Source organism: Crassostrea angulata, chromosome 6, assembly GCF_025612915.1.
Source record: "Crassostrea angulata isolate pt1a10 chromosome 6, ASM2561291v2, whole genome shotgun sequence".
NCBI classification, from domain to species: Eukaryota; Metazoa; Mollusca; class Bivalvia; order Ostreida; family Ostreidae; genus Magallana; species Magallana angulata.
Genome location: NC_069116.1, coordinates 40098025 through 40121075, shown reverse-complemented (window position 1 = coordinate 40121075; position 23051 = coordinate 40098025). Strand labels below are relative to the sequence as shown.

General features: G+C 35.7%; 3 protein-coding genes across 3 annotated transcripts; 2 read left to right on the top strand and 1 right to left on the bottom strand.

The window, feature by feature from the left end:
• The first annotated feature begins 910 nt into the window (after positions 1-910).
• LOC128187084 (caspase-2-like) lies at positions 911-11894 on the top strand. Its single transcript, XM_052857200.1, has 9 exons — positions 911-1168; positions 1442-1871; positions 4148-4285; positions 4534-4637; positions 5368-5538; positions 6017-6242; positions 7813-7956; positions 8130-8239; positions 9143-11894. The coding sequence occupies exons 1-9, from the start codon at positions 1037-1039 to the stop codon at positions 9263-9265; spliced, it is 1578 nt and encodes a 525-aa protein (XP_052713160.1). The 5' UTR covers positions 911-1036; the 3' UTR covers positions 9266-11894.
• Positions 11895-17141: 5247 nt separating this feature from the next.
• Positions 17142-18905, bottom strand: LOC128190874 (uncharacterized). Its single transcript, XM_052863086.1, has 5 exons — positions 18550-18905; positions 18299-18395; positions 18031-18162; positions 17847-17911; positions 17142-17650 (listed from the first exon to the last, which is right to left on the bottom strand). Exons 1-5 carry the CDS (start codon positions 18634-18636, stop codon positions 17438-17440), a joined length of 594 nt encoding a protein of 197 aa, XP_052719046.1. The 5' UTR covers positions 18637-18905; the 3' UTR covers positions 17142-17437.
• A 209-nt stretch (positions 18906-19114) lies between these two features.
• On the top strand, positions 19115-23051 carry LOC128187502 (uncharacterized). The gene is made up of 3 exons (XM_052857928.1): positions 19115-19249; positions 19402-22851; positions 22944-23051. Exons 1-3 carry the CDS (start codon positions 19115-19117, stop codon positions 23049-23051), a joined length of 3693 nt encoding a protein of 1230 aa, XP_052713888.1.

The following is a 23051-nucleotide window of genomic DNA, read 5'->3' as shown; positions in this document are numbered from 1 at the left end:
AGTGGGTATCGTCCAGGCCAATTTCCCCGTAAACCTTATAATTTGGTGTTGACTGAGACTTTATAAAGGTTTAAGATATGTTTACAAAATCAGATGTAACTTTTCAACCAGTGCTATATTACCAAATCACTAAACTTTACATCCATATAGTAGTATCCACAAGTCAAATTTTATATCAGATATTTTCCACAAGTGTGATATATCATTTTAAAGCTTGGAGAAAGTATGAAAAGAAAATGACATTTTGGAATTCTTTGGTCATATATTGTTACTAAAAATAGACCGCAAAAAGTAGTGCTTATGTTATTCTTTGTGACCATTTCTTGGGAATACTATTTATTTTAATAATCGCATATATACAAGATAATTATTATCACAAATCAAAATAAGTTCAATTGGATTGTAATGTACACTTTCTTTAATCATGCTCTTTTGATTTTTATTGGATATCCAAATCCCTTTATTATTCCGCACCTCGGATTTACTGAACGTATTCCTACGCCAACGTCCCGTTGACAAAAACGACGTCAAAACGTCAACAAATAAAAATTAAATACATACATGTACACTAAGTATTTTAAGGTAAATCATTTCACAAATATTTTTGTTCTATGATTATTGAGTGAATACAAGCTTATGAATTTGCTGTTTAAAAACACTTAATTTTGTTTAGAGTCACATAGCGTTACGTTATGACGTGACTGTGTTTGTGGATGCTACATATAGTAAAATATGTTTCACAATTTTGTCAAACATATATAATTTGTTTGATTTTGTATTTGATTCTCTTTTGAGTATTTGCTGAATTCGAAATCGTCCGAGGCTCCGATAGGCCGAGTCGCAGGCCGAGTAAGTTAATGTACGACTTCTCTAGTACCCAGTTGAACGAAACTTGGAATTTCCCGTTTATTTTTAGAAAACATGGCCGACAAAAATGTCACCATCGACGATCGAATTCGAAAGTAAAAATTTGATCACTCTGAGTTAAATTTGATTAGAATTTTACATGTCAGTGATGTGAAACAGCGCTGTTGACATGGATCAGATCCACAAGGACGCCCTGCGCCGCACACGTGTGGCGCTTGTTAAAGATTTGGACGTGAACAACGTTTGTGATGAGCTTTTGAGCCAGGACATTTTCACTCAGCTTATGATGGAATATATCATGGTGAGTTGTGACTGTGTTTTCACGTGTTTCATTTCAGTGTAATTAAGTATTTATTATTAGACAACCCCGAACCCTACATTGGCCCAATTTACGGTATACGCCTTCTGATTTTCATTAAAATTAAACTATAAGTTTAATGATACATAGTTAATTTAATCATAAGTTAATTTTTAACTTATGATCTCTTAGCCATTTTAACCACAAGTTATATATTCTACTGATTTTCATCACACGACATCTTTACTGGACATTAGCCTATTATCTTTTAAACAGTCGGAACGTACACGCATTGACAAAGTTCGCCGCCTCTTAGACGATTTGGTAAGAAGAGGGCCTGACGCTTACCTTAAGTTTCTTGATGTTTTAAAAAAATCAGGATACCCATTCCTAGCTGATCAAATTGTTAAAAATGAGGAAATTCTTCGAAGAGAGAAAGAACCTTTTTCATCTATACCAATTCAAGCAACCAATCAGACACGAGAAGAAATCCACCCAGCCTCAAGACCACGGTCAAGGAATATCACAGCAACGCAATCTTCCTTTGTTGGGAGTCAAAATTCAAATTCAAATTCCTCATCTATGGAATCATTAGGTTCCAGCTCAATGATATACAGCGGACCTTCGACGTCCTCTCTTCCCATGTCTAGATCAGAGCCTTCTCGTCTCAACCCTCAGCCCAGAGGTTTGGCTGTTGGTGAAATGGGTAAGTGTTGGGCGCAAATAGAATAAGTACCATCCAATCCAGATATATAATAAGAAAAAATGTGTTTGTGAAATTCTTTGACCAGGTTGGTGACAAATTTTCACAGAAGGAATTTAAGATTTTTTGAATGGTAGTGATTGAGCCTTCATCTCTAACCTTGATTTTTCTCTTGGCTAGATATGAAGTCTTTATGTTGTAAATTCACAAGATATGGTGAAGGTTAAAATTACAAATGCCAGTAGACTGAAAGACAAGTGGACATACCTACCAAAAACCATATGTCTACCACTCATGAACACTCAAAAATGCCCAAACAGTTTTTTTCTCAAATCTATATGCATACCCCATACCTACAATTGTTTATAATAGATAATTTAATAAGCTGCTGATATTCATCTTTATACAATATCTTATATAAATATAATTTAAACCTGTATACACTTGTTTGATTTGTGATGATCTATAATGGTTAATAAAATCGAAAGTAACCTATAGGTTCGATGGGCTGGGTGCTTAATACATGTATTTAGTCCAGATTTGTATAATATTATATTAATTATAATATAGGTATTAAATGGCACAACTGTTCACAAAATGCAGATGTCACTATGATAGATAGGGTGATTTCACCATGGATCGGACACCTTTGAGTTTTTCCCTTTGTTCATGCATCAAATATCGTCCAAATAAAAATAAAACTTGTTTTAAAAGTTACAGGTTTTCCTCTTGTTTAATTATTGGAGAAATAATTGTGAAATTGTTAAAAATGTAGAAAATAAAGCAAATTAATGAAGTGTTGAACTATTTCACCATGGATCGGACAATATTTACCAAGCTTCGGACAGCTATACAGTACTGATTAGAGATTAAAAATAACAGTTTCTGGTTTTAATGCAAAAATACAAAGGTTCGGAAAAAATAAATTCATTCAATTGCTATTCAGATATCTTTTCATGTAAATCCTCAAATCTGCATATAGGAATTTAGACTAGTGCTTCTGTTTATAGGAATATTTATCATGAGGGGTTCTTTATCGTGCCAGCTCCTACAGGAACTTTGGACTAAAAAGGCGTTGTCCGTAAAACTCGAATTTGAAGTGGTCTGAAGAAAATGTTTGTATCAATTATTTTTTAAATATTAATTTTACTTCAAATTTAAAGAATATCACAAGGAATGGGCACATAATCTCCTTATTATTAGATGAAATCATGCACTTAAAAAAGGTGTCCGATGCATGGTTAATTTGTGTCCGATCCATGGTGAAATGAACATATGGAGTAAAAATGACCTTGACATTAATTGTTCAAATTTCTTGGACTTATTTTAATCAAATTTTGTTTCAAAACTTACTTCTTTCTAATTATATACGCAGAGAGTGCATTGTCACCAATTTCCAATCAAATGCACAACATTCAAATAATGCTTTAGTGTAAAATCTTCGTAAATAAATTTTCAATGATGGCGTATTTGACGTCATTTTACGACACCTATATTGCTATTTCTTTGACAATGTGACAGTCAAATTCTTAATAATGATAAAGTTCATTAGTTCTAATTCAGGAATATACGAAACAACACATGAGCGCATGTACATTTATTTGTATATTTATTACCAAAGTTGTCCGATCCAAGGTATGTGTCCGATGCATGGTTAACTCACCCTACTTATTTATATTGATTATGAAATTGACAAACAAGCATATTGCTGCCTTTGTATCAGTAATTGTTGTTGACAGTAATTACCTGGTATCAATTATACATGTACCTACTTGTTATGCAATTTAACATACATATACCTACATGTTAAGCAATTTGACATACATGTACTTACTTGTTAAGATTTACATTGAACTTACGCTTGTATGTACTTTTGATTGATTGGGGAGAGGTGGGCAGGGGCTGCATCACATATATATGTTAACAGGTGGTGAAAAGTCAAGTCTCAAACGGGACTCCAACCCAGAGCCTCTGGCGTAAACAAACATTCTTAGGATTATATATTTGTATTTGTGCCCATCATGCAAAAAAAAATTATAAAATAAAAAAAAAAAACCCTACCTACCATACCTAATTTTTTCATCAGTGTTACCCTAAACACACAGTTTTTTTTTCTTAGGCCTATCCTCAAGGATTTGTATAATATAGCGCCCATTGGTTTATTGATAGTAATTGTTCATCATTGTTTCAAATGGCGCACTCAATTGTTCATAATCTGGCTGTTAATACATTAATTATTGAATAGAAGAGAATACATGTATGTTGTTTCTAATTGACAGAATATGGAGCTGTAGAATCTAGTGAGGATGACACACTGGATTTAACTGGAACCCAATTAAATCCATCCAGCATGGATGTTGATGAAAACGATTCCAACATTGGTAGTACATGTATTGACGAAGAGGCTTTGTTAAGAGGTATTACAAATGTACTACAAAACACCACAAAATGAGTCAAAAAATATCTCTCTCTCTCATATTTCTTTTCATTGGAAAGACTACATTGCCTTAATGCCTGAGAAACTTTTCAAAGAACTAACAGTATTGTACATTGAAGCTCTATTATTCCCCAAGATGATTATTTGTGGCGATCTATAGACATTGTCCCTGAGCAGGCTATATCTATGGTCATAAAGATATGGTTTCTTAATTTTGTGTTTTGAAAGAGTCCTCAACATATCCTGTTCAGCCCTCAGAAGATGGAAATCGTCCGTATAGTTTGGATCCAGCAACAATGACATCAAGATACAGCTCACAAAGTATCGAAAAGGTACAATTATTGATGTTCATGTTTCAATTATTGCATTTTTTAAATCTCCTGTATTTTTCTATGTAAAATCATGATGGGTATATTGATAATGATTTTTTATGTAAAATTAAATCTGCTATTTCATCTATACAATGTTTATTGTGAAATATTTCCAATGCTACATGTATTTGCTCAGGGTGAATGGTCATTGAAAATGAAACTATTCACAGGAAGCTATAGATTTCCTTTGCTTTTTATGTTGGAGTTTTCTGGTTTTGTCATGCAGACTCACTTGAATAGACTACATTATATTGAAAGTCAGATAACTCCAGCTTGTTTACCATCAACAAACTCAGCATCATCAGAAATTAAATTTTTTGAGTATAAAGATACATGTATACCAGTACATGTACCTATTTAGTAACACTGATTATTCAGATAATGGCAAGTTTATTATATTTCAAATTGAAAAATTACTGCATCACAATAACTCCATTTGAATAATATTGAGAAAAGATCTAATTTGTGCGATCATGGTTATAAGAACTGATGAAAAGAATATATCATCTTTATTGTATCAAAATATACTTCATTGCTTATAAATGGATGTAAATCTTAGTACATGTATTAATCAATCAAACCTATAACTATTTGTAAATGAAATGTAAAAATGTAAATTTTGTTAGACATTGAAATCAAGATTGATTATTGTTGGCCTTAATGTTTCAACTGTTAAACTTGCATTTTCCAGCGCTACACAATGGATTCAAAACCAAGAGGGGCTGTTTTTATTATAAACAACAAACAATTTATGAATGATCACCATGAGCGATCTGGGACAGAGCAAGACTGCATGAAATTAAAGCTTCTTTTTGAGAAACTTGGCTTCGTGGTGTGTGTGAAAGAAGATTTGAAAAGACATGTGAGTCATCTTGGAGAATTTTATTCCCCCCCTCCAGGCCCCTGCAAACAAAAGCTTTAGGGGATGATATATAATAAATATATTAGAATCACCATTATGTCCCTCTTTATGTGTGCATCAAGAGACCTGTCTTATATCCAACTTTTAAATCCAGTCCATAACTTTTTATTGAAAAAAAAACATCAGAAAGTTATTTTTACAAAGGTTGCCTTATCAATTCCCTTTCACCACTGCAGGAAAAAATCACATTCTTTTCTGACTGCGATTTTAACTTGCTACACAGTAATAAATAGCTGAAATTGCAATCAGCATTAACTCTTCGAAAGTCTTTTACTCATTACAGTCAGTCTTTTTACATATTATAGTAAAGAAGATCAAAAGGACTTCCACCAAATTGTGAAGTTTATGAATCCTGGTAGCTCTTACGTGTATATCAGTATTTTATCGATGAAATATGAAAGTTGCATACTTTTTGTAGGAAATATTGACAGAGTGTCAGGCTTTTGCAAGACAACCAATCTTAGCCAATGTTGACTCTATGGTGCTGGCAGTGCTTTCACATGGCACAGCAGACAACATGATAAGTGGAACTGATGGAGGAGGGATTCATGTGATTAACGAGATTTGTCCCATTTTTTCGGCAAAGAATTGTCCCTCTTTGTCTTGTAAACCAAAGATGTATATCTTCAATGCTTGTAGAGGAAGTAAGTTCATTTGCATGGACCTTTTCTTCAAATTTAAAAAAAATACCTTACAGCCTCAGAGCTTTAAAATAAACCTCCATTATTTTTAATATTGACTGGGTTTGAGGGCAACTTATGATTACGGTAATTGAACCCTCTTACAGAAATGTTTCCAAAGACTGACAACAACTTCTCTGTCTGAACACAGGGGCATGGTATCCGCTCTACACTCTATGACATATATATATAAATAATACATTGTGTTATTTATATATATATGTCATAGAGTGTAGAGCGGATACCATGCCCCTGTGGTCTGAAGGTCCAACAAATAATGTGTTGTAGAATCCCAGTCAGCAATTTTTATTCAATACCAAGTGCTTCCCATGATTAGAATGTATCCAGCACTGGGGCATTAAAATCATTTCAGAACTTTTTAAATGTATAGATAATGCCCCTTTACTACATGTATAATAGTTTGGAAAATTATCTAGTAAATATAAAAGCAGACACATAGCTTTGTTTTGAAAGTGGAAAAAGGGGATGGGGCAGAAAGTGGGAGGGGGGGGGGGGGGGGGGCGAGGCAGACTAACCAAAGACTAATATTACCTTAACCAGTATTCAAATTGGAGTAAGGGGAATCATCTTATCATCTTCAATCAAGGGCAGACAAGTCTAGAATCCAGATGTTTGCAGAGCAATTAGGTTTTAAAAAAAAACAATGAAATTATTATTTTGTTGCAGCACAGTTTAAAACCATTATGACATTAGATTTCTATAATAATTGGAAATTGATCAAACTATATAACAAATGATTTGAAATAAGCAAAATTAAGTAAGAATTTCACCAGAAAGTCGATTGAAAATTGGATGCACTTTAGATTTTCAATCGACTTTAGACTTTGCTTTCAACTTTCGACTTAGGTGGTCATACGGTACGATTTTAGTCGAAAGCGAATCGGATTAGAAAATCTGATGGAAAATCTGATGGAAAATCGTATCGTCTGACCGCACTTAAGAGATTTGGTCATGTACCAACCAAATTCATCCCTTGTACTTTTTGATGTTGTTTAAAATTATTTATATTCACCGATATGTTTGAGCATGTTTAAAATGCCAAATTGTTCAGAATTACATATATAACTGTGTTTTTACATGTATGTTTGTAATGAAACATTTATTATGAGGTAACGTGTATATCATTGATATAACCTCATGACCTTTGAAAAAGTTCATACAAAAATGAACATTTTTGTTCCTCTTTAAGTTCATGAAGTTTTGTTTGTGTAAATTTCAATTGAATACTTTCAAAACATCCATGATATAATTACACTAATGAATTAACCTTGAAATAAATTTTAAAACATACAATATTCTTTTTTAATTATGAATTATATAATTTAAATACATAGAATATTAAGCTGATTGGTTTATAATACATGTAATTAGGCATGGAATTCAATTGTCAATGAAAAAAGTAGGAGTTTTTAAAAGAAATCCCTACAAATATTTTTAATGTACAAAACTCATTACATAAAAAAAATATGCCTTGTTAGAAATCATTAATAAGAATTTTTTCTTTACTCTATAGAGAAAAATGGCCATTCAATCCCAAATCTTTCCCTGAGTATAGAAATTCAACGAGATGAACTTCAAAAGGATGGACCTTATGGAGCCGAAGAATCCCAAGTTTTGGATACACAGGACATTCTTCTGTGTTATTCTACTTTTCCAGGTAAAAAACAAAAATGTGTGGTACACACAATTGAATCAAAAACCAAGTATACACATCTGTAAGCAAATGATGAAGAGTTCACTTTGTACATGTATATGCATTTCAAAAGTGACTGCTTAATAGAGTTGGTGGTAAGTCACTGTTACTAAGGGTTCCTTTGTTTTCTTTGTTAGGATACACATCCTACAGGGATACAGAGAAAGGCAGTTGGTTCATTCAGGAGTTTGTAGAAGTATTTCAGGAACAGGCTGATGAAGAACATGTATTGGATATGTTGACTGAAGTATGTACTGCATGATATGTATCAGAGCTCTCAGTACTTTGAATTCAAAGTTGGGAATTGTTTTCAAAAGGGATTATTTTTTGCATTTTAGATTTAAAAAGAATAAATAATGAAGCTGTCTATCAAAGTTAAGATATTGCAAAAGCATTAGGAAAGAGTTCAAGGGGTTGTAACAGTTTATAGAGTTATCTTCCCTTGCTTGTAATTTTTGCTTGTAATGTAATTAAGAAGTTGTATGATTAAAGAGGTACCCAAGTTTTTTTTAAATCTAAAATAAAACAACTAAAACAATTTTTAAACTTTCTCAATAAGCAAATAGACTTGTCAAAAGTTATCAATAATTGGCTAGCTAAAATCACTGATAAGCAGTAAAATGAATTTTGCATATATGTCAGATGGTGATGTACTAACATAGGTTGACTTTTGAAATACAATGTATTGAAAAGCTGAGGTATGAGAAGAAAAAAAAGAAGACAGATTTAATTGGGGTTTTTTTTGGGGGGGGGGGAGGGGGGGATTTGCATTTGAATGCCCAAGGGGGAGAGTTTCTGTGTGCCCCCAGGGGATGGGGATGGAAGGGTATTTTAAATAAAACATATATATTCTAGCCATCTTTCTTAGTCTATTTATGAAAACATACACATAAACCTATCTTGAAAGTTAACAATTATGGGAAATTTATTATCGATCACTCTTGCACATTTTAAATATCAGCTAGTTCATGCACTCTCTTATGATCTATAGGTTTTTCACCAAAATTCATAGGTTTCATAGTCCTCTTTGAAAGATTTTAGGCAGGAAGATGGTTGTCATAACAATATCTTTTTTTTTTTTTTACCCCAAAATGAAACTTCATTAAATGCAGGTCTAGTTGTATAATTAATTATACTTCTTTTCCAACAGATAAACAACAGAGTTGGCCAGAGGAAGCATAAGGATGATTCATCAGAGGCCACATGTGTGCAAATGCCATTTCCTGCATCCTCCTTGACAAAGAAATGGTTCTTGAATCCTCCTCCAGTCTAGAACATCAACTGAGCAATCTATGTTACTTAAAGGATCTCCGACACCCCATTACTTCTACTTTTTATGATAGTTTGTTACAACATGGCAATTTTAATGCATTGTGAATCAGTTTATATTGCCACAATTTATAGTGCCTATCTCTGTGGCACAATGGGTGTACCTTCAGTCTACCATTGCCCGCAGATCCCGAGTTCGAATACTGCAGGGACTTCTATTTTTAAGAAGAGTGGTAAAATCTAAAAAGTTGATGTTTTCCCCGAAAATTGATTTTTCAAATTTCATTTTTAAGTCAAACACATGCTAAAAATCCATATCTTTAAGTAATTAAGAAGAATGGACTATAAAGCTTGTATGCAGAACTTTTCCAGGTGTGTGGAGGACACTTAAGGTGGTATGGGACATCTATTAATATTAATATAGATTAAAGTACATTATAAATGAAATACTTTCACCAGTTTAAAATTTTTAAATGTTTAACCTAAAAAATATGTTTTAAATCTTTTGAAAAAATAAAAATTTCAAAATTCCCAGCTGGATTCAAACTCAAGATTAACAGTTCCATATATAGTACGTGATTCCTCTAACCCTCTGCGACACCTTGTAAGGCAACACATTTGGGAAAGAAACATTTATAAAAATTTCTCTTGATTTTATTGTTTATTTTATTGTATAAATAATATGTCACAACATGGAGGCGTCCCATACCACCTTAATACATGTAACACAACTCATCATATACATGTATATATACATCTGTGAATTCTAGGCAAAAGATTCCTTTAGTTGTTCCTCCCATGATTTGATACGGAAAAATTCATAGATAACATGCAAATATGTGAATTGAATTTCATGTACAAATACAATGCATGTTTTTTGAATTTTTTTAGTGAAATAAAGCAAAACAATAGACTTTTAAAGTAAAATAAAAGAAAATAATAGTATTATTAGAATTTTTACTCTAATAAAACATGCTTTTTTCACATGAAATCTACGCAAGGCTTTGGTATATATACGATGCATGTACACATACAAGTAGCTAAATGATAACCCGAGTTATTGTTTGATTTAAAAGTTAATATTTTTTTAAACATTTCAATAGAATTGAATATACAAATTTGGCAATAATGAAATATAGCCATTTGTTGAAAGACTGTGTTTTGGTACTTGTAATACATGACATTCATGTATTGCATACCGGTGCATTATTAATTTATGTATTGATATGATGGATTCTTTCGTTATATGTAGTACATTTTACAATCAGAGATAATGACCTGATCATGTTTGCCATTCCAAGCACAGCTGCTGCTTTTTAATGTTTTTTTTATTTCATTAATTATTGTCTCTTAAAATGTGCAGATCTAGAAAGGGGCCACGGGTCTAAATACCTTCTGGAAAAAATTCAAGCTTTTTCAATTTACATAGTAAAATTACGGTACCAAAAAATAATACCTCGGACCACCCTACCTTGTTAAAATTCTCTGGATCTGCAGATGCTTACCATGTGTTTTCTGAGATATAACAGTCATGCATCTGTTTATCATAGTTATGTACATAAAATACTGCAAAATATGATGATGTGGCATATATTTTTGACATTTTAAGGCAGTACTGTGCATGCTTTTAATACGCTTTGCTGTACATGTAACAGAATTGTTTTACCTCTCATTCCACACAAAGGTTATTCCATGCATTCACATGTACAAGTTTAGAAGACAGATTTTAACCAATTCTTAAGTACCTTGTACAATGAATATACAGTGTATCATTGTACTGGATTATGATTTTATTCTTTTATGTCAATATGTTAGTTGTAAAATTATTTACAGATATTTGATATTATATGGTAGTACACTGAATGCAGGATAACGTATATAAATGGACAATATTTGTTGTCATATAAAAGTAAAATTATTGATCATGGGGAAAAGCTGATAGCAACTTTAGAAGCTATATGAAGCTTCCTCTATGATCTATGTACCGGTACCATATCATAAACACATGTAAAATCCATTACATATGCATATTGCTTTTCAGATTTTGCTTCGCTATTGGAATCATTCATTTCTTATTTATATACATGTATATATATATTTGTGAGATATCGATAGGAGATCTGGTTATCCATTGGTTATGTGTTAGCTAATATAGGTAATACATTTCATTCTAATTCTTGTATACACATATGCTTGTACTTTACAATCATTGATCAGAGAGACTGTGCACGTAATTACTGCATATAAGCTTTGCTCATTCTATAATTTATTCTGGTTGTTTGTAAGATTGAGTGAGTTGGTATAACCACAGTGGTGGGTTCATTTTTTTTTCTTGATGGTTTGAAAAACCAAGTCTCAATTTCCACATGTACATTATATAACAAAATGAAACAAAGGAAGAACCAAGACCCACCTCTGTAATGTACACTGCATTTATGAAAATTTCATGTTTTTTCTATCATCGAAAAATCATGTCATAAAAATTGGTTGAAACTGCTATTTGAATATTACATGCATTATGATTAAAATTATACTGTTATATTGTGTCATTATGTTTCCTAGAAAAAAAACACCTCTTTAATCTAGCACATGATGTTGCTGGTAAAAGCAAATAAAGTTATCATGCAAAAATATTTTCTTATTTGTTATATGTTCCTACCAACTTTCAATCCTCAGCCCATAAAGAAGATGGGGAGATAAGATATGCCCATTTGGTTTAGTTGTAAAATATAATTTTAAAATTTTTGCAACTAAATCTACTTGATAATGAATGTTGTAATACAGGTTTGCAAACGTGCAATTTCTAACTAAATTCAGTTTTAGATATGCTTTAAGATTGGTGGTATCTAACCCATGACTTAATAAGCTGTTTCTCTAATTTAGATATACAATGTACTTGTATTTGAATTAAATTTAAATCAAAAGAATTTTATGTAGGTGTTTTACAAAGCTATATATCCTTTTTGTCAGAGTTCTTATGGAAAATACAATAGATAAAATGAACAAAAATAATAAAAGCATTCATTATGTGTTTGATTTTGTGGAGAAATGGTATGTCACAAACGCAGTGAATTAAAACCACCATGATAAATTTCACATTCTACAATATATGAGGCCATAACATTAAAAAAAAATGAGGTCACTATGACCTAGCTGCTTTTGGGTGTAAAAAACCTTTTCAAAAAAATTCATCAGCTGACTATATATTAAGAATGGAGGTTCTAAGCCTCACATTGCTGTAGAAATGATCCAGACCTGATTTTGAGCATGTGCAGGTAAAAGTGTAACATGTTTTGGGGCACCCTGTACAATAAGATTCCACAATTAGGCCAACATGACCTAGCTTTTTTTCGATTGTGACACACCTCTCTAAAATATGCATCAGCTAACCAGGTTCAATCATTCTAGGCACAGTACCAGTGTAAAAGATATGACTTGGGCACAAAAAAAGTTAAAAGGATGATGTTAAAAGACATGCAATAAAATGCAACTTCATTAATTTCACTTTTATTATACGCAAAACATAGTACATGTACAATGTAATTACAAAATATTGTATCACAGATTCAGTCACACCAATTACTTCTTTCACTAGGATTATTATTGGTGTGGTACCAGTATATATGCAGTTAGACACAACTCGTTATTCCTGCATTTATGATTTTGCTGCCACCACTTAGCTTGATCATGACCTCAAAGAATTTTCCAAAGCATACGCCTTGCTTATTTACAGCTTTGATAATTCCTTTAATGGGCCATGCCATTCTTCTTCTGAAAAATTAAAAGGTCAAAAATAAATTTCATTTTCATATTGGATGTGAATACAAGATAGATAAAATGGACATTAACTGATTAATTACAAATATATGGATATCAACTACAGAATTTTCCTTTTAAGAGTTCAAATTACAAAACTGGCACATTCAATTATAGTTGCAATTATGTTCAAATTCATGTTTTAAGGGATGAGGGATATTTGACTTCTTTTCAATTAAGCCATGTCTACATGTAGGAAAGTCGCCGTTGTAATAAAAAATTACCACTCAATGATTGTCATCTTTTCATCAGCTCCACCTGAATATAAAATCATAAGTCATACAGTGTATGCTGGTACATGTACTTGCCTAATAACATTGCTAATATTGGAAATCTGTCTGATCCAAATATAGATTCTTTCTTCCCATTTATGTGAGCCACAATCCATGGACTGCCAAAGGCCTGAAAGGATCGAGTTTTACAGGTATCATTTTATTGTTATTACATGACCTTATAATTATACATGTAATGACTTATAAAGCGCAATATATACATATAGTTTCTTTGCACAGCGTACAATTTTGAGATCTCCGGAATAATATCAAGACTTGCATTGCTTTTACATAGCTTCCTCCCAATCGTAAGCTCTTGACCTACCCCTCAGGTATTTCACTCCCAACACAAGTACAAATGTACTAACCCCTTCATCCAGGGCCTGTTTTGTGTACTGAGCAAGTCTGTCCTTCACATCTTGGTCCTTCATTCTTTTAAGTGCTGTTGCTATGGCATCATCACATAGTCCTGCTTTTTTGCGGCCTTGAAAATATTGAATGAAATGGAGCAAATGAAAATCGAAGTATCATTGTTGAGAATATTAATGATTCCTTTTATTTTTACTTTTCTTGAAATTAACTTTCCAGTAATGTAAATTTCTTCTTGTTCAACATAAATTTATGTCTAAATTAAATAAATATCAGAAAAGTTTGCCATTAGTCTGAAGAGGGTACGTGATTCTTTTTCTTCTACACTTATTGAATATAACTTACTAGAAAATGATTTCAAAATAATACTACATTAAAATGAATATTTCATTCATGAAGACACAGGCTTAATTTAAGTATATACATGGACCAGTAATCAAATGATTTTGGAGTTGGATGCATGTACTGGTAATTGCTTTTGTTCTTTTTTTCCTCAAATTAATTTAGAAGTAAACCATGCTTACACACATTAATTTTTTCTTTTCTTCTTATATTAATTTGAGAAAAAAAATTCTTTTTCAATGTTCCTACCTCTGCATAATGCTGGGGGTCAGTGACTGGTTCATCCTGTAAAAGAAACAGATTCATGTTTGACATACATGTAGAACCATTTTAACAAGACCTTGGACTTTCAGTAGGACGTAGCTATCTAATTCTTGCATCAACGTGGTTTCAAGCGAAATTTGCACCGATTGCATAGTCGTAGCTCAAAAGCCAGACAAATCTTGTTGATTTCAGAGAGCCGTGGCTGACAATGAAATAGACAAGCCAACGTCACATTACTGTTTGACAAAACTACCCAAAGTCCAAGCTCTTGATAAAATTACCAGGGATTAGCTTATTTCCTTATTTCAGTAATGTTATCATACATGTCTTGGGAGTCACCAAACATACTTAACCCTTGTGTAATTGACTAAAGTGATTTCTATTTGCAGATACCTTCCTCAACATATGCTTTATTATACATATATAGCTAGTTTTATTTTACAAGCATTTACTGGAAATGTTTTTGAGATATCATTAGTTGATGCATCTAAATGTTTTCATTTAATTTCTACAAAAATAGACATTTTTTTTTTCAAAAAACTTACCAGTATATTTACATATAATAATTGATAGGCTATGAATATTTCCTATGAACCAAATCAAAATAATGTACAAGAAAAACCTTGGAAATCTAAATCAACACACATTTTTCAAATTCGGAACCAGAATTGCCGTGAGAGTTCCTCTGTGTACTCAGGATGGGCCATGTCCACAGCTGTTAGTAACCTCTGGACGGGAAGAGTCCCAAACATCACGCTGCCAAAGTCCTGACCCACAGGACAGAAAAGAATTAATTCAATTTTTTTTTTAGGGGGGGGGGGGGGGGGAGAGATCAACTTTTTTAAATCTTACAGTTATTCATGAAAATAAATTAAAGTCCCTTCAGTATTCAAACTCGGGACCTGCGAGGCTACACCCATTGAGCCACAGACAGAGTTCTTCAACTGGTTTGTATCCACACACCGTTGCAGTTATGATACCACATCTTTAAAAAAATAATGATTCAACACCTAAATAAAGTCACAGCGACAGCACACCGATCTAATGCAGACCCTATCTTAATGTATGGAACCTGTATAATAGGGCCAACTCAGTGCCCTGGCGCCAAAATTAGGCGCCTATATCGCCACTTTTGAGACCAGATTCCGTCAGGGGACACTTGTAACCTTGAGGACCGGGTCTCAGCTAAATGGCATACCTCCTAGTTTGGGCGCTAGGTTTAGAGACCCTATCTAAATTTACGGAACCTGTACGATACATGTAGGGTCAATTCAGCGCCCTGACGCAAAAAATCGGTAATTATATCGCCACTTTTGATACTGGATTTCGTCAGGGGACAGCCGTACCCCCAAAGAATTCGGTCTCAGCTATACTCTGTCGCAAGTTCTCGCTTCAACCACTTTTCGCATGTATTTCGATAATAATAAATACCTTTGTGCTCAAACTACTTTCATCTAATAATATGAAAAATGTCCAGATTATCTGTTTTGAAACATCCACCGCTTCAGGTTTCAATACACATCTCAAAATAAAACTGAGTATACGGGGATTTTGCATTGCATCAGCCATTAATAAGCCCGGATGATAACGTTGAAAAAATGTGCGAGGTGTCCCAAGTACTTCCGAATGGAGAAGAGATGTAAACATTTCCCATTAGAAATCTTCGTAAGAAATTTGTTTTCGTTCCTGTGAAATTTTATGAGTGAAAAGGGATCATTTGTCAATGAAGATATCTTGAATTTTTCCATTTCACTGATTTCAACTGTACTTCTTTTACAGGTATGTGTATTTTTATTCGAAATCATCAATAAGTGATGGAAGCAGTAATTTGGGACAGACTATAGATGGCACAGTTCCCAGTTTTGGTGCTAGGCGCCGTTTTTAGTTTCTGTATAATGCAATCGGGTTCGAAAAGCTTCAATTTATAGTCGATAAAAAACCCCATTAAAATTCGTTATTGGCAGGTAGTAGGGTAGTACACCGAATACCAGAATTATATTTGAACAGAGAGAGAGAGAGAGAGAGAGAGAGAGAGAGAGAGAGAAAAGAGAGAGAGAGAGAGAGAGAGAGAGAGAGAGAGAGAGAGAGGAGAGCTCAATAACTTAATGAAAGTAATGTTTAGCTCTGTATTAAGTGTTTGCGGTTGGGCCCGGGGGGGGGGGGGGGTCGGTCGTTTAATATATGCATACATGTACATGATACATGTATATGTACATTGTAATAATTGATTAATGGTAAATTTGCCTTTCAATATCATTTTATTTTATATTTAACACTGCAGTATCAATTATTACTTACAATACATCTATCTTTTCTAATTAGTGTCTGCAAAATGATGGATTTCTGTATATCATACATATAGGTGGTATTTAGTAGATATTACTCGAAATATGCGATGTGCAATCAGAGACAGTGTTAAATGTATTTATGTCTCTGGTACTGTGTATATAACTCATTGAATTATCATTGATGAGAAATAAAGCAGCAATACATGACAATTATAACAATTACAGTCAAGAAAAGTAATAACATTTTGCAGTTTTCAAAAAAGTTTATACACGTTCACGTGCAAATCATGATATTTGAAAGTTGACAATTCATTGCTTATTTTTAAAAGTTCGATGCAGAAAACAAACCCAGGTCGCAAAATTATGACAAGAAGATATTAGTACACATCAACTGATGACGTCTCGAACAGATTGATAAAGCAAGCCACCGATATAAATGTGTTTTTAAAATTAAAAGTAATTCATATACCGAAACACAATCAAGCATCAAGTTTATTAAGTTTTCATTTATTTCATAATGACGTGCATGTTAAGCTGTAATTTTATTGAATATACAAGTATGCCAAGCAAGCATTTTTCTTCTAAATTTTCATAAAATTTGAAAATAAAATAATCTTTGAAAAAGCAAGAAAACACAATTAACAGATATTTTAAATGACTTTATTGGTGACTAAAACGCCACAACACCCCAACCCCTCCCCTAAGTGACTAAAACGCCACATGGTAAAGGTGACAAAAGCACCACAACAAAAACAAAGTCCAATTGCCACGTGACTAAAACGCCACAACTGAGATCCATATAATCAAGTGACTAAAACGCCACATTTACTGAATGCCATGGAACTTCAACATCAAAAAGTCTTTCGAATCTCCTCGGCCAAACTTTTTCTTCAGTGACATTGCAATTCTCTCAAATAACCTGGGTCTTCTAAAGCGAAACGGACAGACTTTAATCATTGTCACGTGACCAATGGATAGGCTCTCTGTATTTGGTTCGCTTGCTTTCGTTCTTTCCAGATTTCGCTGAAATCGTTTGATCTACAAAATGGAGAAACATCCAATTATCATAAGCATTTTTTTGTTTAAAGTCTTTAAGTTTCTTCGAAGAATAAAAAAATGCTGGCAAAAATAGTTTATAACGCCTTAAATATTGGGATATTTCAAATCTGATATTAATTTAGATGCATTTTTGGAAAGACATAAATATGTATTTAACATGCAATCAAATACAAACGTTAAAAATTGTCTCCTCGCTGTTATGAAGAATCCTTTCGTATCTTTCAGCTGTCTTTGTCATTTCTGTAAGAAAAAGAAAAAAAATAATGGATAAGGAATCGAACACAATCTTTTTGATAATAATTTCATAATTACAATCAAAAGCAGTGTCAAATTGAATAAGAGTTAAACCATGTACATACCGTTGTTAACCAGGGACAGGATATGCTGCCCCCACATTCTCTGGAGGGTGGTCAAGTCCGTCTCTGTCACCGTGTGTTTCTTCAACGCCTCCATGAAGAGAAAGCCGAACAAAACGTACTTCCTTTGTTGATCTGAAATTAAAACTAATTATCGTCAGGGTAATAAATAACTGGTCCATTAGAATTAAGAAAAACCATGAATTAAAAAAGGTAACTCGGGTCACATCTAGATTAGAATGAAATCTTGAGCAGTGTATTATTTACATACCAGCAACTTCTTTGTTCTTGGAGTAAGAGAATCTACCAAGTTGATCAAAATTCTCCTCTCCATACAGAAACATCACCAGCTGCAGAATGTGTTTCCTCTGTAAAAAAAAAAAACATTAAGTAAAAGAATTAATTTTAAAAGCCCAGAATTCGAAATTAATATGTCAAATTGTGTATATGCAATGCGATGAAGCAATGTTAAGGTCTTTAAAACCATAAGCAAACAACAAAAAGTATAAATAGCAAACATACCACAGGCGTCATTGTCCGTGTGTTTGTGGAGGACAAGTAGTCCACCAACAGTGAACGCAACCGACCCTCGAACCCTGCTTTCTCCATCTTGATCAGTAATAGAATCCTTGCAATTGATTTTGCCGATAAGAGCGTGTGTTTATCTGTCGATTGACAACGATAATAGTTCGCGACGTTTATGACGTCATGTCATTATGATGCGCATCGAGACGACGTCACGAAAAAACAAACAAAAAAGTTGATGTTTTCCGGATTAGTCTTTTTTCCAAATGCATCGTCCTGCTTTGTATTGATTCTATAACACGTTGTCGGTTAGTTGTGTTTGTTAATCAAGAGGTCCGGATGATTGTGGCCATTTTAATGCTATATTTAACTACTCTGTATAAAGATATGGGAAATGAGTTTAGATATTTTTGCATTTATTTACATCTCGCTTCTTCGTTCCGTGATATCGAACAACATCATCTTTTTGAGCCAATTTAAATGATGACTATATTATAGTTATTGGGTTAGAGAGAAGACAGCTCATAGGGCGACTAAGCAGAGAGGCAGAAATAGCATCGCTATGGTTGTGGAGAAGAAGAGAGGGACAGTGGGGAAGACAGTGAGAGACAATTGTGAATGTAAGATCATTTCACAGGCGGATAGCTGGATGGTCCCGGGCTGGGAGCTGATCACCCCAGTCGGCGCACCTCTGGAGGTTGTAGTGGACAGCGCCGAAACAACCGAGGAAGGAGGATCCACCTGATGACGGGATCATCACGCATCTATACCACCAAGATGTTTACAGGTACTTGCTTATACTGGTATACCAGTGACCGCCAGGAAAGACTGGATGACGACTGTGAATAGGGCAGTGACAACCTGGATAGACAGGAGGCAGTCTGGAAAGACGGACACCCCAGGGTCTGGAGGCTTAGCAGGCCAATGGACATCCTCTGTGAAGAGGAACCTACTATATCCGCTATAGACAGATACATACTAAGATACCCCCGAGGTCGCACGAGAGTGGGGGAGGATGAGCGACCTAACCAGGAGGATTACACGGATACGACTACCAACCGTCAAAGGACTGAGATGAACACGATTAACGGATCAATTTGCAGTTGTGGAAAGACTCTGAAGAACGCAAGGGGGCTGAAGATTCATATGGCAAAGATGGGGTGCAGACCAAATCAACGGCTGGCACAACGCACAGGGCAACCTGATGAGACGGAGGAGGAGGTGGTCCAGGACTCAGACCAAAGTGACCACAGCGTCCAAGTGCCAGACAGCGAGGAAGTCGACCAGCAGGTTCCAGAGGATCACAGCCAGGCGATGCCAGAGCCCAGTATTGATACAAAATCTGGAGAACGGAAGCAGAAAATCCGGTGGCCACCTAATAACAACAAAGCAGATTGGGATCAATTTGATTTTGATGTAGATTCAATCCTGAACACATCACTGGCTGGAGGAATAGACAAAAAGGTGGAGGCCATGGCCACAATAATGTACAATGTGGGAAAGGAGAGATTCGGTTTGGAAGAGGTCAGGCAGAAACAACAGAAATCAACTGGGCACAGAAATAGACGACAACAGGAAAGAGCGTCGATAAGGAGAGATTTGAGGCAGTTGTCAAAGAGATACAGAGTCGCACCCGAAGAGGAAAGAGCAGCTTTGGCGGAGCTAAGACAAGGCATGAGAGAACGACTGAAGATACTGAACAGGGCAGAAAGGAGCAGGAAGAGGAGGAAAGAGAGGGCCAGAGCAAGAGCAAGGTTTACAGCAAACCCATTTCAATTTACATCAAAGCTGTTAGGGAAGAAAAGCTCAGGAAAGCTGCTGGCTGAGAAAGCAGAAGTGGAAAACCATCTAAAAGAAGTCCACAGTGATGAGAAGAGGGATGAAGAATTGCCTGAGCAACCCAAACTTATTCAAGTATGTGAACCAGAACACATCTTCGATGAAAGCGAACCTACGGCCAAAGAGGTGAGAGATGTCATCCAGAAAGCAAGAGCAGCATCAGCGCCAGGACCAAATGGTATTCCATATAAAGTTTACAAGAACTGCCCAAGGCTGACAAGACGTCTATGGAAACATATCCGGGTCATTTGGAGAAGAGGTCGCCTGGCAGACAGCTGGAATCAGGCAGAGGGCTGCTACATCCCCAAGGAGGAGAATTCCAAGAACCTGTCGCAGTTCCGAACTATATCACTCTTGAACGTAGAAGGGAAGATCTTGCTCTCAGTAATGGCTAACCGCATGACAAGATACATGTTGGACAACAACTATGTGGACATAGCAGTGCAGAAAGGGGGAGTCCCAGGTGTATCAGGCTGCATCGAGCACACAAGCGTTCTCACTCAAATTATTAGGGAGGCCAGAGAAGGAAAAGGGGAGTTAGCTGTTATTTGGTTAGATCTTGCCAATGCCTATGGATCGATGCCACACAAACTTGTGCAGCTAACCTTGGAGAAGTATCATGTTCCAGCAAAGACAAGACATCTATTAGAGGAATATTTCAACAGACTGGAGTTGAGATTCTCCATTGGAGATTACACAACCTCATGGCAACGACTAGAAGTTGGTATAGTCACTAGCTGTACAATCTCAGTCATACTATTCGCAGCAGCTATGAACCTACTGGTGAAATCAACAGAGAAGATGAGTAGAGGCCCATGGATGAGAGCAGGCATACGTCAACCACCAGTGCGTGCATTCATGGATGATATGACAATCAGTACTAAGACTGCAATTGAAGCAAGATGGACGCTCAAAGAAATAGAAGAGCTTATCAGTTGGGCTAGGATGAAAATCAAACCATCAAAGTCTAGAAGTCTGGTGCTGAAGAAAGGAAGGGTGACAAACTACGACTTCCAGCTTGGACAGGAGATAATCCCATCAGTCTCGGAGAAGCCAGTGAAATGCCTGGGGAAGTATTTTGATGACACACTGAGGGACACCAAGAACACAACCAACACTGTAGAACAACTACATCAGTGGATGGAGGCAATAGACAAAAGTGGACTGCCAGGAAAATACAAAACCTGGATATACCAGCATGGAGTACTCCCTCGGATTTTGTGGCCTTTGCAGGTGTACGATGTACCAATGTCCCGGGTAGAAGCTATGGAGCGCCTAACTACAAAATTCCTTCGCCGATGGCTAGCAATACCACAGTGCTTTAGTAGCGTGGGACTCTACAATGTAGGGACTAAACTACAATTACCGCTATCATCTCTTGTCGAAGAATACAAGGTTACCAAAGTGCGACAACATCTAACACTTAGAGACAGTAAAGATGAGAAGGTGCGCGGAGCCAGGGTGAATCTAGAAGCAGGCAGGAAGTGGTCTGTTCAAGACACAGTCCGGGAAGCAGAGTTACGCCTGAAGCAAGCAGACATTGTGGGAAATGTAGCAGTCGGAAGACTGGGCCTGGGAACAATTACATCAACCAGATGGAGAACAGCAGGCAAAGGAGTGCAAAGGAAGCTAGTGCAAAAGGAAGTCCGGGTGATGGAGGAAGACTCAAGAATGGTTAAAGCAGTAGGCATGAAGAAACAAGGAAGCTGGATGAATTGGGAAGCAGTAAGGCAGAGGAAAGTGACCTGGAATGACATATGGTCGATGGAGCCAAACAGATTGCAGTTTCTCCTAAGATCAGTATATGATGTGCTACCAAGTCCAACAAATTTGGCAGTATGGGGCTTAACTGAGGACCCAAATTGCAAACTTTGTGGAAAACCAGCAAATTTGGAGCATATATTGTCATCATGCTCCGTAGCATTGTCTGAAGGCCGATATACATGGCGGCATGACCAGATACTTTCGGTGCTTGCAGACTCTCTCGAAAAAGCCAGGAAGAGACCACCACCAAAGGACAAGCGGCTCAAGTTCATCAACTTTGTAAGAGCAGGAGAGAGGGAGAAGACAGGCAGCACTGGGGAGGGTAGAGGACTTCTTGGCACGGCAGGAGACTGGCAAATGCGAGCTGACCTGAAAACCAGAATGCAATTCCCAACGGAAGTAGCATCCACCAACAAGCGACCTGACATAGTGATCTGGTCTCCGTCAAGTAGGCAAGTCATTATAGTGGAGCTGACAGTTCCTTGGGAGGAGAGAATGGAAGACGCATATGAGCGGAAAATGGGGAAATATCAGGAGCTTGTGGCAGATTGTCAGGAGAGAGGGTGGAGAGTATGGTGTTTCCCAGTGGAGGTTGGCACGCGGGGCTTTGTTGGACAATCCTTGTGGCGAGCCCTGAGAGTCATCGGAGTTATTGGGTTAGAGAGAAGACAGCTCATAGGGCGACTAAGCAGAGAGGCAGAAATAGCATCGCTATGGTTGTGGAGAAGAAGAGAGGGACAGTGGGGAAGACAGTGAGAGACAATTGTGAATGTAAGATCATTTCACAGGCGGATAGCTGGATGGTCCCGGGCTGGGAGCTGATCACCCCAGTCGGCGCACCTCTGGAGGTTGTAGTGGACAGCGCCGAAACAACCGAGGAAGGAGGATCCACCTGA